This window comes from Berghia stephanieae, chromosome 2, assembly GCF_034508935.2.
Source record: "Berghia stephanieae isolate SIO BIC M18660-M18661 chromosome 2, UCSD_Bste_1.3, whole genome shotgun sequence".
In the NCBI taxonomy this organism is placed as follows: domain Eukaryota; kingdom Metazoa; phylum Mollusca; class Gastropoda; order Nudibranchia; family Aeolidiidae; genus Berghia; species Berghia stephanieae.
In genome coordinates, this window is record NC_088361.1 from 30,920,952 (window position 1) to 30,935,106 (window position 14,155).

Here is a 14,155-nt window from a genome sequence, read left to right on the forward strand (position 1 = left end):
CTTGAGAGAAAGAAATAATATTTTATGCTGAGATGAGATAACCATTGAGGAAATTCGGAAGTGCTTTTCAAGTTGGACAAAGAGATTACGTTACGTTATTAAAGAGGACGGCGGTGCTAAAGATCACTTAAAGTGCTAACTTTGTTATCTTTGGTTAGACCAAAATAGGCGGTATGTGATTGTGTTCCATAGATGATTTCTTACTTGATGAGGGGAATTATGATGAAAATAGTGTTTATGGTGACATAATTAATGTTCGCTAAAAATGGCAACAAAAGTTAAGATCATCTTAATTTTACTCTCTGTTGCGTCATTTTTCTCTGATATTGTGTTTCTGAATACTGTTTTGAAAAATCCCAGTATCTTTTTTGTTCCTCAATCCATATTCATAAAATTTCGACAGTCTACTTATAAGGATTAGCTTTATTTGTATTTTAAATTTGAAAGAAATTCAATGAAGACTCTCAAAGATACACGCCGACAAAGAGCACCGCGTTTTGTTTGGATTTTTTTGTTTTTTTTGTTGGGTGTTTTTTTTTTTGTTTTTTTTTTTGTTTTTTTTTTTTTTGTTTATTTTGTTGTTTTTTTGTGACCACTTGATATATCTAGTTTTGATAACCGAAAGCAATTTAAGACTTGTTTTTGGCATTGTTGTAGGTAAAAAGTCTATTTTTTCTTTTTAAAGTAAAGCCATAAGGCCCATGGAGCCGGTGTTTATTCCGGTTTCTTTAGCGTGAAACGAGCAATAGCAATAACTTGACATCATTTGGATAGGACGCTAGTCTATCGCAAAGTTCTTTTTGCCAGATGTAGCAAAACCAGCTACCCAAACCACTGCTGGTTGGACAGGGGGTGGGGGGGGGGTCAGAAAAATATAAACCTCGACTGCACCCGGGATCGATCTTGGTTCTTTTGCATGTGAAACGAGTGCTCTACCAATTGAGCCATCGGAACCCCCGTATTTTGCTTTGTATTTCCATTACAACTATTTAAATCATGTCGGTTTAGGTTATCAGACTTATACACAAACGTTAACGATTACGATCCCGAAGAAGAAACCTCGACGTTGGTCGATCGTTCAGGTTCGGGGTAATAGTTAACTTTCTATTATCTTACAGCACGAGGGAATAGTTTGGATTCCACAATTCATTGGTTTGGAGGTTCCACAATTAAGCGGTTTGGGGTTTCCACAATTAATCGGTTTGGTTCTGCATGGTCCGCATGAGCTTTTATATTCCATTGCCAGGTCCTTTTATGTGCAGACTTTCCAAGCGAATTTGAATTTTTTTGTATGGCTGGAAATTTGAAGAAATAAAAAAGAATGTTAAGAAAAGGAGATAAGATAAGATAATATATTATACCTTATTGATCCTTTGTGAAAATTACAAGTTAATATCACATCGATATGTAACAAGAGATTCCACATTCTGATCATGCGTTCATTCATTCGAAAGACTTAAAATAAAGATTAAAAAAACAAACATTCTAACATTACACTTTTGTAAGTAAATATTTTTTTAAAGTAATAATAAATAAATTAATCAATTAGAATATCTAACTTGAATTTGAATCCTTTAATATTGCAAATTAAATTTAGAAATGATGTGGGTAAATAGGAAAAGAATTATTACTATCTGTCGAGTTATCAGGAACTTTAACCCAACTATAACAGGGTGAAAGAGGCACCAGACGACTTCTGACTTTGGGGAAAGCTATTTACTCCTACTTTACTCCTACCTGCTTGCCACTTCTCCGATATAGACGCGACAGTAAGTAGTTTGTAGTAGCAGAAGTGGTAGTAGTAGTAGTAGTAGTAGTAGTAGTAGTAGTAGTAGTAGTAGTAGTAGTAGTAGTTGTAGTAGTAGTAGTAGTAGTAGTAGTAGTAGTAGTAGTAGTAGTAGTAGTAGTAGTAGTGTTGTAGTAGTAGTAGTAGTAGTAGTAGTAGTATTAGTAGTAGTAGTAGTAGTAGTAGTAGTAGTAGTAGTAGTAGTAGTAGTAGTAGTATTAGTAGTAGTAGTAGTAGGAGTAGTAGTAGTAATAATAATAATGCTGAAACATTATATAGCGCTTTAACTCCGAGACACCAGACTCTAAGCGCTTAAATTACAAATTACTTTGGCTGAAACATACTCATTAACGCTCACAAGCACACACACGCACACACACACATACACACACACACAACACAACACAAACCAAAACTATCTTGCTTCTCATACCATCTACTAAAATCGAAACAAATATGTTTTAAGCGAACGTTTAAAAATAGACAAAGATTCTATTTTTAGTAGTAGTAGTAGTAGTAGTAGTAGTAGTAGTAGTAGTAGTAGTAGTAGTAGTAGTAGTAGTAGTAGTAGTAGTAGTAGTATTCATACATTTAAAGTTGTCTCTCAATCATCTGACGGTCGCCGTCGAGATGGCGGCGAGGTGGGAGAAATACGGCTAAAAGTGAAGTCATAGTTTTTTGTTCAGCCTCCATTATGCAGGTGGTGCGTTCAGTATGTGCTAATTTCTACTTTCGAGTTCAATCTGCACCACAGTGGGAATTTTCTTATAATTTACAATTGCATGTTTATATCTCATTCGTCTGTAGTGTTTCATTTAACCTGTTTTGTTGATAAAAATGGGAAACCCGAATCGTTCATTTTATCTATCTTCGTATATTAATTTGAAACTTACATTCAATTTTACATTGTTATCGATATTCGATTTTGATAAGAGTAAATTAAAGCTCTGATTCAGTTGACAAAAACGTAGATGGATCTAGGTGCACAAAAGCAACTTTCAAATAAAATTAGGTATCTACCCTCTATGGACGTTGCTTATGTTTTGTTTTGTTTTTGTTTGTTTGTTTTTTTCATATCGATAAAATTATAGTCGAGGACTAAAAATACCTGGAAGAATGTGAGTATTCATAGAAGCAGACATCAGGGGGGGGGGGGGGGGAGTTTAATCTCAAAACAATGAATATAACAATGCAATACCCCTTCTCGACCGATAATAAAACTATAATAATAAAACAACTAAGCGGTTGGTTCCATGAAAGACGAGAGAAAATTTCTCTAATGCTGCAAACTGAGTGCATTCATTTTCCTCTCCGGTTCGTCTTGCCGTCCATTTGACCTGTCCTCTCAGTGGGTCTCTTGTTTTATCATAGCAAAGTGAGTTCAACTCACTCGTTTTTAGTTGCCGAACCGAACATAAACCGAACGCGAACGTTTTATCTCGGAATTAAAATTTCTTTTAGTTTCCAACCAACAAAGGGAAACAACACACGGAGTTTCTTTGTTATTGTTTTAGAACACCATTGAATGATCAGTTCTCACAAAATAACACGTTTAAGCGGCGGACCCTCCATCGACCACAATGATGATGATATTATAGTGTCAGATCAACGAACTTGTGACTAGCCAAAGACTTTTTAGCCATATTACCTTTTGCAAAAAGAACATTTTTTCTCAACAAAACTATGTAAAAGAAGCCTCAGATTTGAGACTTTTTGACAAGTTAAAGCTCTCTTTTATATATTGATATAAAGTTAACGTTTTCTGGTTCAAATAAAAATGCGTTTTATCAGTGCACAATAGTTCTCTCAAAACCTGCAATGTTACTTCTTCTAAATAGTTTTGTTTATTGAGAAAAAAAAAGGCTTTTTCGGGATGAACACTAAAGTGTAAAACCGTGCCTTCGCACTGAAATACGGAAATGAAAAAATATATTTATACAATGTCAACCCTAATCCTTTTGTCTTTTCAATTTAAAGTTAGGAATATATTTTTTTGCCTGTTGCCTTAAGAAATCTATTTATTTATCTATTTAATCATCTATTCCTATATATCTATTTTGACAAAAATGTGCGATTGCGGCTGTCCCCCGCCCAAACCAGAATGCCGTCAACATAAACCAGATCCTTGCTGTCACCGTAAACCAGTAATATTAGGACAATTAGGAGTGTTTACCAGAGCGAATTACCTCATGGAATATTACCTCCAAGGTAGAGTGTTAAAACGTAGCCATCGTTGAGTTATAGCCTGACACTGAAACCTAAAAAGACTGGCATTTTGAAGTCATTATTTGGGTTTTGCACCGCCTAGTGAATTGTCGTTAGTAGTGCTCATGTAAACAAGTGGTCCCATTGGTTGAACTATTGAATACAAAATCACGCTTTGTTTTCTTTTGTGGCCAAAGACTGGTATTTTGACGTCAGTTTTTGGTGAGTGTCAGGCTATAAGTTAACGATGGCTACGGTTAGATTCACCTTGTGGAATATTACTTCACATGTAGAATGTTAGAATTGCGCCATGGAATATAACCTCAAATGTAGAGTATTATAAGCATTATCTCACGGAATATTGCCTCACATATATAGTGTTAGACTTAATTTGTGGAATATTACCTCACATCCAGACTATTAAGTTTTCTGGGGAAAAATTTTTTGGTCTATGAGTCTATGCCAAACAGTTCTACCTGACAACCTTCTTTTTGTTGTTGTTGTTGTTTTTGTTGTTGTTGTTGTTGTTGTTGTTGATCTTGCTCTTGTTGTTCTTGTTCTTGTTCTTGTCCTTGTTGGAATGTTACGGGTCAATCGAAAGTTACAAATTATTAGTTGTCCTTCAGAGCCATTCGGCCCACGGAGCCGGAGCTTATCCAGGTTTCTATTGCGTGAAACAGGCAATAGTAATTGCTTGTTATACTTTGGATAGGACGCTAGTCTGTTGCAAAATACTCTCCGCCAAATCTAACAGACTCAGCTATCCATTTACTGCTGAGTGGACATGGGGGTCAGAATAAAATTCGACTGCACCCGGGATCGATCTCGGTCCCTTTGTGTGTGAAGCGAGTGCTCTACCAACTGAGCTATCGGTATCCCTGGATCGAATCACAATTTCAAGTTTTGGACACAAGTTTTTACTGGTCAGCTCAGATGAGATATTCACGGAGTCATTATGCGTAATCTTAGGTATAATTAGATACTTTTATTGCCATAATAAGCATAACTACGAGCAGGGTAGTGTTGGTCGCGGCCCGGCCTTTTGATCTCGGTAGCGTCGATGGCGGGAAATAAATTACGCAGGCACCTGATATAATTCTCGTCTCTCGGCTTGTCTGTAAGTAATTCAGCGTTATAAAATCCAAAGGTCGGCAGTCTTGTAATTCAGGCAGGGTTGTAAAATTATGTAGATTATGAATATGTGTGTGATTTCGAAATCACTACACTGTTGTAGTTTCTTGGTCAATCTCCGAGTTTCTGAGCCAAAGAAAAGGATTTCATGTAGGTGCTGATGAGTATTTTGTGGCAACGGTGTTATTGAAAATTCCCTATTGTGGACAATAAAGAGATATCATTATCATTATTATTATTATTATTATTATTATTATTATTATTATTATTATTATTATTATTATTATTATTATTATTATTATTTCGATGTCAAGATTCTATTCAGGAAGGTAGCAGCATCTAGTGGTATCACACCACAATGTTATGACGTTATATCCAAGCGGTGGAATCTTTACCACATTCGTGTATAGTCGTAAGCCTGCCCGGCAGCCGCGTCACACATGTTCAGCCAGATGCTCTGCGGTTTCAGGTTCTTTGCCGTAAAGTTTACAAGTTGGAGAGGTTGAAAGTCCTCACTGATGAAGCATGGCCGCTGTTGGATAGGTTCTGGACTTTATCTTGTTTGCAGTCACCAAAGGTCTTATCCTCTTATTGTTGCATAAGCCTGGCATATTCTTTTCCAGCTACAACAACCCCAAAGGAAGACGAAGGTTAATCTCGGGGTTTTAAAATTTTTATTTTTATCTGACATTTATAACTTTATCTGTACGCCCTCCCCCTCCTTAAACGCACCTCCTACACAGCTCGACCAAATTGAAGAGCTGACTCCCTTGATAGTTTCTTTCTTCCCTGTGATTAATATGAAGGTTTATTCCAATAAATTTCTTCCATTTTATTTTTTAACCTTTGATTTTGCCGGTGACCTGTGTTTGTGTGTGTGTATGTGTTGTGTGTGTATGTGTGTTTGTGCGTCTGTGTGTGTGTGTGTGTGTGTGTGATGAAACAGTGAGATGTAATCTTGATTTAGGGACAATAGATCGATTGCTGATGAGAACCACAGACTAGAAGAATCTTTTTTAATTGTCATCTTCTCCACCAGGAGTGAGAAGGGCTGGATTCTTGGAAGCCTTTGGTACGATCCTCACTGGAATGCTCCTCATGATGGTGATGTTGGCTGTGATCGGTGAGGACCTAAAATGAATAGATAGTCAGATATATTGCTTATCGTCTCAATGCGCTTGTATGTCGGGGTAAAATGACACTGAAAATTGAATCCAAAGTCTAAATCCCAAAATTATACTTTAATTTTAATGGCTTTTGACTGCTACGATCGAATATCAGAACCTGGTCGGTGTTGTTGTAGTATCAGCTATATTAAAATCAAACGGTTATTTACGACTTGTGTTATCGATGTATCAGCTATCTTTAAATGATAAAGCTACTTTTGACTGGTGTGATCATGGTATCCACTGTAATGAAATGAAAAAGTAACTTCCGACAGGTGTAATTATGGTAGTAGATATAATAAAATCAACAAAATTACTTCTGACTGGTGTAACGATGGTATCGGGTACTTAAAATGAAAATAATATTAATGACTGGTGTAACCATGGCATCACGTACATGAATGTGAAAAAGCTACTTCTGACTGATGTAAGCATGGTTTCAGGTACATTAAAATGAAAAAGCTACTTCTGACTGGTGTAAGCATGGTTTCAGGTACATTAAAATGAAAAAGATACTTCTGACTGGTATAATCATGGAATCGGGTATATATTTTTTTTAATTGAGCTTTTATATAGCGCAATATCACTAAACGTGCTCAAAGAGCTTTACAAATAGTCCCTGATCAACAGCAACAAGTAACATGTAGAACAAGACATGACACCTGTTAGGCGATATTACAATTTTTTTATTTCCGACAGAGACAAAGTTGTCAACTTCCAGGTACTCATTTTACACCCGAGTACGGTGAGAAAATGTGAGTAAAGAGCCTTTTCCAAGGACTCAACTATGCGCTGAGCGAAGCTTGAAACACGAACTTCCGATCCGAAAGCGAGTGTTCTTACCACTAGACCACATAGCCGCACAAATTAAAATGTAAAAGTTACCTCTGACAAGTGTTTTAATGGTATCAGGTGTATTAAACTGAAAACGTTACTCCTGACTGATGTAATCATGGAATCAGGTTTATTCAAATGAAAATGTTTCTCATGACTGGTGTAATCACAAACTGTTTTGTTTTTTTTACAGACTACCTTTTCGGCTTGCAGCTTTCAACAACCATGGGTATGTGATAAAATTTAACTGCAGCATACACTGACAAAACGATACTAGTTTGTTTTGACCAGAAATCTTTTATTTCATATTATAACGATTAATTAACTTGTTTGTGTGTGTGTGTGTGTGTGTGTGTGTGTGTGTGTGTGTTTATGTGTGTATGTAGTTTGTATGTTTGTTTTAATTTATTTGTTGTTTATTGTTTTGTTTTGTTTTGTTTTGTTTTGTTTTTCTCTCTTTTTTGGGGGGGGGGGGTGGTGTTCAATTTTTTTATTTTTTTTTTATTTTTGTTTGTTTGTTTTTTGTTTGATTTTTTGTTTGTTTTGGACAAGGGCGACAGTATTGGCGATCAGGTGATAATTTTACACATAAGTTTGATGAGAGAATGTGAGCCTTATCCAAGGACTCAACTCGGTTCCAAGATTCCAATGCGCTTCACAGAGCATAATATCACAAAAACTCTCATATATTTCGTTGCGGATAGGTCGTAATATAACGCTTTTCTCCCTCACTTTCTGCAAAGAGATGGGCGCCCTACATACCAAGTCGAATGTCGCTACAGCGATGGTTTTTTTTTTTTTTTTTTTTTTTTTTTTTTTCATTTTCTCCGACTTATTCTGTCTTTTCTGTCTCGTACTTTTATGTGCTCTTAACTTCTCGTCTTTTTAAAGCTCCGCTACAAATTCTCATGTTTTTAAAAGACTATCAGGAGTTAAATATATTATGAGACATTGTAGGAATGGAGTTTTAGTATGTTAAACTCTCTTTAAAATTTAAACTTTCAAAAAAACGACATTTTAAAAAAATGTACAGGAAGAATGATTTGATGATGATGATGATGATGATGATGATGATGATGATGATGATCGTGATGATGATGATGATGATGATGATGATGATGATGATGATGATGATGATGATGATGATGATGATGATGATGATGATGATGGTCGTCTTTTCTCTACAACTACAGGATTTGAAGAACCTCCCGGAGGCGTACCTCGGGGCGGAAGCTGGCTCGATCGTTGCAGTAAGGACAAACTTTTGTTGACTAGGGACCCCTTGTAAAGTGCTTTGAGCACGTTAAGCGGATATTGCACTGTATAAAAGCTCAATTTGTTTTTGTTTTTTTTTTTTTTTTTTTTGGTGTTTTTTTTTTTTTTTTTTTTTTTGGTTGTTGGTTTTTGTTTTGTTTTGGGTTTTTTTGTTTGTTTGTTTTGTTTTTGGTTTTTTTGTTTGTTTGTTGTTTTTTTTGGTTTTTTTTTGTTTGTTCGTTTTGCTGATTTGGTTTTTTGGGGGTTTTTTGTTTATTTGTTTGTTTTTTTGTTTTGTTTTTTTTTTTGGTTGGGAGGTGTATTTTGTGTGTGTTGTTCGGGTATGTTTTTTTTACAAACCGGGACAAACTCAACTATGTTATGTTTTTTAATGCTTATGATTTATCAATCTATCTCTGACTAATGTTGCGATAGTTTTGATTTACATTTTGATGACTTCTTTATTTGTGTGAGAGTAGCTGGTGACGACAAGCTTGAGTTTCTGTTTGTTTTTAGTGTTCCCATTAAATCCCATAACAAATGTTCTGATGGAGACATGTGCTGGCAATTTTTATCAAGTTTGGCACCAAATACCAAAACTGAGTTATTTGCACTTTAGATACCTCGAACATTAACTTAAAAATTATACCAGAAATGACTTTTTTAAATGGTTAAAATCCATTAATTATACCGTATAGTTCAACTGTGGTTGAATTTCAAGCCCATCAAAAATATGTTTCAATACTAAAACTCATCTCTTCATAACAATAGTTCCATGAAATCAACTCTTTCGTGTCATACATCATTGGAAATCTTACATTAAGCCCTAAAAGATGGTATAAAATATAAAATATGTATTCATCCTATACTTGAAAATTCCCACATCTCTTAGTTGAATTTCCCATTTCAGCTTTTACTGCTTTTTTTTTTCCTTAAGTTGTTCTTTTTTTTAAAAACATATATTACAGTGTTATGTTTAGAGCTTCGTTCATTTCAATTCATCTCTTAACAACGGTACCGTCCGTTTTCAGTCTGCTGTCAAATGTTGTTGTAACACGGAAAAAAATTATAACTTTGAGCATTTTTCACATTAAAACATTTATGCCAATCAAAATAATCATCTGTCCAGGTGCAGCTATGTGGTCTTGTGGTACGATACACGCTTTCGGATTGGAAAGTCCATGGTTTGAGTCAATCTCTGCGCTCAGAGTTGAGTCCCTGGAAAAGGCTACTTTAGTCAAATTATCTCAACATACTCAGATGTAAAAAGAATACCTGGCCGTTAACAGCCTTTTCTCTTTCCTGGGAAAAAAATGTGATATCGCCTAACAGGCGTCGTGTCTCGTCCAATATGATAAGTGTTCTTGTTAGTTAGGGACTCATTGTAAAGCGGTTTGAACTCATTTTGTAAATATTGCTCTGTATAAAAGCTCTATTTTTAAATAAATTCATTTTACAATATATTGATCAAATTTCGTGACGCTGTACTATTTTGCAGTGCAAGATATATTATTTAACCAGATTTGAATCTGGCTTTACTTACTTTTCATAACATGTATATATATATATATATATATATATATATATATATATATATATATATATATATATATATATATATATATATATTACGATTTCTTATCGTTAATTGATGGTCGTAAAATAGACAATTGCCACAACGTGTAATGAAACATTATCGTGTTTTCTTTTTCAGAACGCCGTAAGTACTTCTAACATTCATAGATCAAGAACTGGACAAAAATTAATACTATAATATCTTTTACCAAAAAAAAAAAAAAGAAAAAAAAAGAAAAGAAGAAAACAACAAAGTACTAAACAGGGACCGTTTTAGGCTCAATATTCTCTTCAGCCAACAAAGGATTTTATTTTATTTTTTGTTGTTATTCTTGTTAAAGTTGTTGTTAATGCTGGCTAAGGAAGAATTTGGAGCCCGAAACGTTCCTTCTAGTGTATTCTCTTGTTAGCTGTCAAAGATTTAATACTCATTTTTCTTTTATTTTTTTTTTTATTATTTTTTTTTTTTTGCTTTGTTTTGTTCTTGTTAGTTTTTGTTGTTTGGTTTGGGGTTTTTTGTTTTTTTTTTTTTTTTTTTTTTTTTTTGGGGGGGGGGGGGGGGGGGGGGTTGGTTTTATTTTCGTTTGGTTGGTTACGGTTTTTTTAAACTTTTTTTTTGTTGGATATTTTTTGTGTTTGATTTCCGCTGTATGGAAGAAATTTTTCTTCTTGCTCTTATTTATATTTTTTTATTCTGTTTGTTTTCTTATTTATCATATTTATGTCTTATTTTCATAAAAATATCATAAATCACAAAAATGCATTGTCACCCTGTGGTTCTGTCTAAAACTACGTATTTTTTAACATTTAATTTGGGCACATATTTCTCTCTTTTAAGGTGGACATCATCCGTATCATGACCATCACCAACATCATCACCACCACATCATCATCAGCATCATCATCATCATCATCATCATCATCATCATCATCATCATCATCATCATCATCATCATCATCATTCTCATGATTATCTCATCATCAGCAGCAGCGTCATCATCATCATTATCATCTCATCATCATCATCATCATCATCATCATCATCATCACCAATACTTAGTTTTGTCCTTTTAGGTGATCTCAAACTAAGTACTCTGACAGTGTCTCTCTTAGAATCTACATCTGTTCCCTATTTGAACCCTTCCCCTTTGTCTTACTTTTTCTCTTGTGCTTTCAAATTGTAAATCTAGACTCTTTGACTCTACCATTGTCTTACAAGCGCTGAAATGACCTAAATGTGACGCAAGTGCAAGTGACGTAAAACCCCTAAAATTCGTGTTGTTTTTATTACTTTATTTTTTTTTTTTTTTTTGGCGGGGGGGGGGGTGGGAGGACGTTGTGGGTTTTCTTGGTGTTTTTTTAGGAGGGGAGGTCTTTAGTTTATTTGTTTTTCTTTATTATTTATTTATTTATCAATGTATCTATTTATCTATATCTTTAGTAGGGGGCGTCTTTTTTATTCTTTTTTTTTTTTTTTTTTGGGGGGGGGGGGGGGGGGATTTTGGGGAGGACCAGATATAGGACCAGATTTAAGTAGTGAGTGACTGTTTAAAACTTTTCAACTATAATAATGTTTTCTCCATCTCTATTTTCCCTAGAATGCCCATCCATCGTACGATACCTCAATGCCTTACTGACGCCTGGCTGGGGCAACAAAGATTCCAGACTGTCGTAAAACCCAAGGCTTTCATCCCTTGTTTGTCGTAAAGAAGGAACGAAGTTGACGTCACTCAGCTCTTATTAGTAATTTATAGACAGTCGGTTAGTGATGAGTCCTCACTAGATAATATTATATCAATCAGACTATAAACGTTTAAGGTTACACACAATTTTGTGTGTTGTGGTGTTTAATCTGGCTGGCGGATGTTTGAGTATTTTACCTAAACGCATAGCATCACTGCCGTATATCACCTATTTTTTTTTCTTTTCAGTCATATCAGTTTTACTTCAAATATCGATAGATTAACACCCCCCCCCCCCCCCACCACCACCACCACCTCAATCTACTTTTCAATTACTCTAAAACCTAAACTATACTCAGGTTTCAAGATCCAACGTTGGTTTGCTGAACCGTGTGATGTCACGTATCATGTGGTCGACGCTTTGCTGTAATGCTAAATATTTTATTTACAAGCATTTACATGCTGGATACGATTTTACTCTCACCTTGCATAAATTATACAGAAATAAGGTTGAACATGTATATTGATGCATTGCGTTTGGACAAAAGACTCACAACATCTGCCAGCCGGATTTAACGTGTCAACACACAAATCTATGTGTAACCTTGAACGTTGATGGTCTGATTTATAGAATTTAGAAAGAACTACTCGTAAAAATGGCTGGCTAAAAAAACAATAACTAAGAACTGAGTGACGTCAATTTCGTTTCTTCTATAGAGCATTTCCTTCGTTCATCGCGCTCAATGCGCCTCGCAATAGCTCAACAAGGACACCATAATAACATACGGCTTTCAAAAAGGAAGGAACAACAGCAATTATTATGACATATGCTTCGATGACGAATTCAAGCAGTGTGACGTCAGTTATACCATCGTGATAAAAGTACTGTTGTTGTGATTATTGCTCACATCATTTTTCACCATTGTAAAATAAGAAATATGAATAAATTGATGAAATAAAACACAACAATATGGCCTCTATAATGCTAATGATTTGTTTTGTGTAAGTGGGCAGACGTGTGTTATTATAGTTTGTATTAGCTTTTTCAGAAAAGGGGAGGGGGGGGGGATTTTTGTTGCTTCATTGTAACTTTATTGTGTACTTCTTGGAAAGGAGATGTAGGATGCATTTTGTTTGCTATGTTATGTTTTTATGCTTTTAGTTTTTTGTTCTGGGTGTTTTAATGTTACTTTTTGTTAATAGGATTCAGTTGTCTGATGTCACGTCCGCCCAGCTACGAACAGCTTGGTTCTTAACAGAGAAAATCAGTACTTTTTATTGTTCATGCTGGCTAGAACTTTTTCACATGTCATGTGATCAGAATGTATAAAAGTCAAATGGAGAGAATGGACTGGCTCATTTAGGCACCTCCAGCTTTGGCTTTACTATATAAAAGTCAAAACATGATAAATTTCATAATGATTTTCTCTTCTGGATACACGTTTATGCTCGTCGAAGAATTTCATAAGGGCGTCCACCATTGTTCCGATAGTTTAGAACCAGTTACGAAGTTACTATGCGTCATTACGAGAGAAGTGACGTCACGACTGTTGGATCCTATTTGTATTAATCGTAAAAGCATGGTCTACAAGCTTTATGACTTTGACCAGATAGGGTTAAGATACAATAATATTTTTCACTTCAAGCACTTTAAGAGTATTCTCATCTTGTTGCTATTAATTCTTTTGTTAGATGACTTGATTTTTTCTTTTAAAAAAAAAATAAACAACTGACTGTCACAAATCTAAATATTATCTAATTTGTCCAAATCTATAGAAACATAATCGCACAAATGTGAGTCTGAGTTTGAAACGTTCTTCATTCCTACTCATCCCCCTTTAAAGAGATATTCTCTCTCAGTATGATATTTTTCTTCAAAATTAAGTACCATGATGACGTCAGTGAGTATTGTTGCCTTTGTTCTGTGATGTCACGAATTACTCTTTGGAAGTGTTTAACCTGTTGCATTCTTTTTCGTTCAACCGAGACATACAATATGCAATGTATTCATTTTACACCAGACTACTGTGATAGACTTGAAGTAAAGAGATATCTGCTATATCTAAACGTTGCTCTGCACTAATGGGACTCGAACCAGGAACCTAAGGGTCAGAAGGTGAATGTGAAACAACAAGACCACAATGTTAATTTGTTAGAAAATATCAATATCAGACTACAAGTAAGAGACTAAGCATTAGAACACTGGACACGCTTACTCATACAGAATCATTTAATTTTAAGTTCGTTTATATGAGGTAAACTCTGTCATACAATGACGAATCGCCTATTTAACTTTTTGGCCAGAAAACATGTACTTTAATTCTACTCCAACATGAAATCGGATAACGTATTTTACCTTGTCACAACGTCATAAACCTGAGACCTCAAAGAAGTCAATAAAATCCTTCTAAAGAAGTCAAGCATTTGAGACGTTTAACAAGTTAGAGGTCATTTTTATCTACCAATATAAGAAGTAAAAGTTATCTGTCCAAAATATTAAAATGTGTTCTGACATAATACGG

General features: G+C 34.9%; 2 protein-coding genes across 3 annotated transcripts in view; one reads left to right on the plus strand and one right to left on the minus strand.

The window, feature by feature from the left end:
• Positions 1-2,505, minus strand: part of LOC144966764 (uncharacterized) — a 7,392-nt gene extending 4,887 nt beyond the window's left edge. For both annotated transcript variants that reach the window (XR_013644268.1, XM_078903537.1), the window contains exons 1-2: positions 2,376-2,505; positions 1,117-1,295 (exon numbers count right to left, since the gene is read on the minus strand). Coding sequence is in view for 1 of the 2 variants with exons in the window: in XM_078903537.1 (XP_078759663.1) it covers positions 1,117-1,240 (124 nt within the window). In the remaining variant the exon portion in view is untranslated. The remainder of the gene's footprint in view (positions 1-1,116; positions 1,296-2,375) is intronic.
• A 1,198-nt stretch (positions 2,506-3,703) lies between these two features.
• LOC144966765 (uncharacterized) lies at positions 3,704-12,597 on the plus strand. The gene is made up of 5 exons (XM_078903538.1): positions 3,704-3,994; positions 6,162-6,245; positions 7,316-7,351; positions 8,316-8,372; positions 11,550-12,597. The coding sequence occupies exons 1-5, from the start codon at positions 3,853-3,855 to the stop codon at positions 11,624-11,626; spliced, it is 396 nt and encodes a 131-aa protein (XP_078759664.1). The 5' UTR covers positions 3,704-3,852; the 3' UTR covers positions 11,627-12,597.
• The last annotated feature ends 1,558 nt before the right edge of the window (positions 12,598-14,155 follow it).

Excerpts from the sequence above, each read along its gene's own strand:
- LOC144966765 (XM_078903538.1), top strand. The coding sequence starts at position 3,853 with ATGTGCGATTGCGGCTGTCCCCCGCCCAAACCAGAATGCCGTCAACAT. Across the intron at positions 6,246-7,315 it reads GGTGATGTTGGCTGTGATCG|ACTACCTTTTCGGCTTGCAG; the intron begins GTGAGGACCTAA and ends TTTTTTTTACAG. Across the intron at positions 8,373-11,549 it reads AAGCTGGCTCGATCGTTGCA|AATGCCCATCCATCGTACGA; the intron begins GTAAGGACAAAC and ends TATTTTCCCTAG.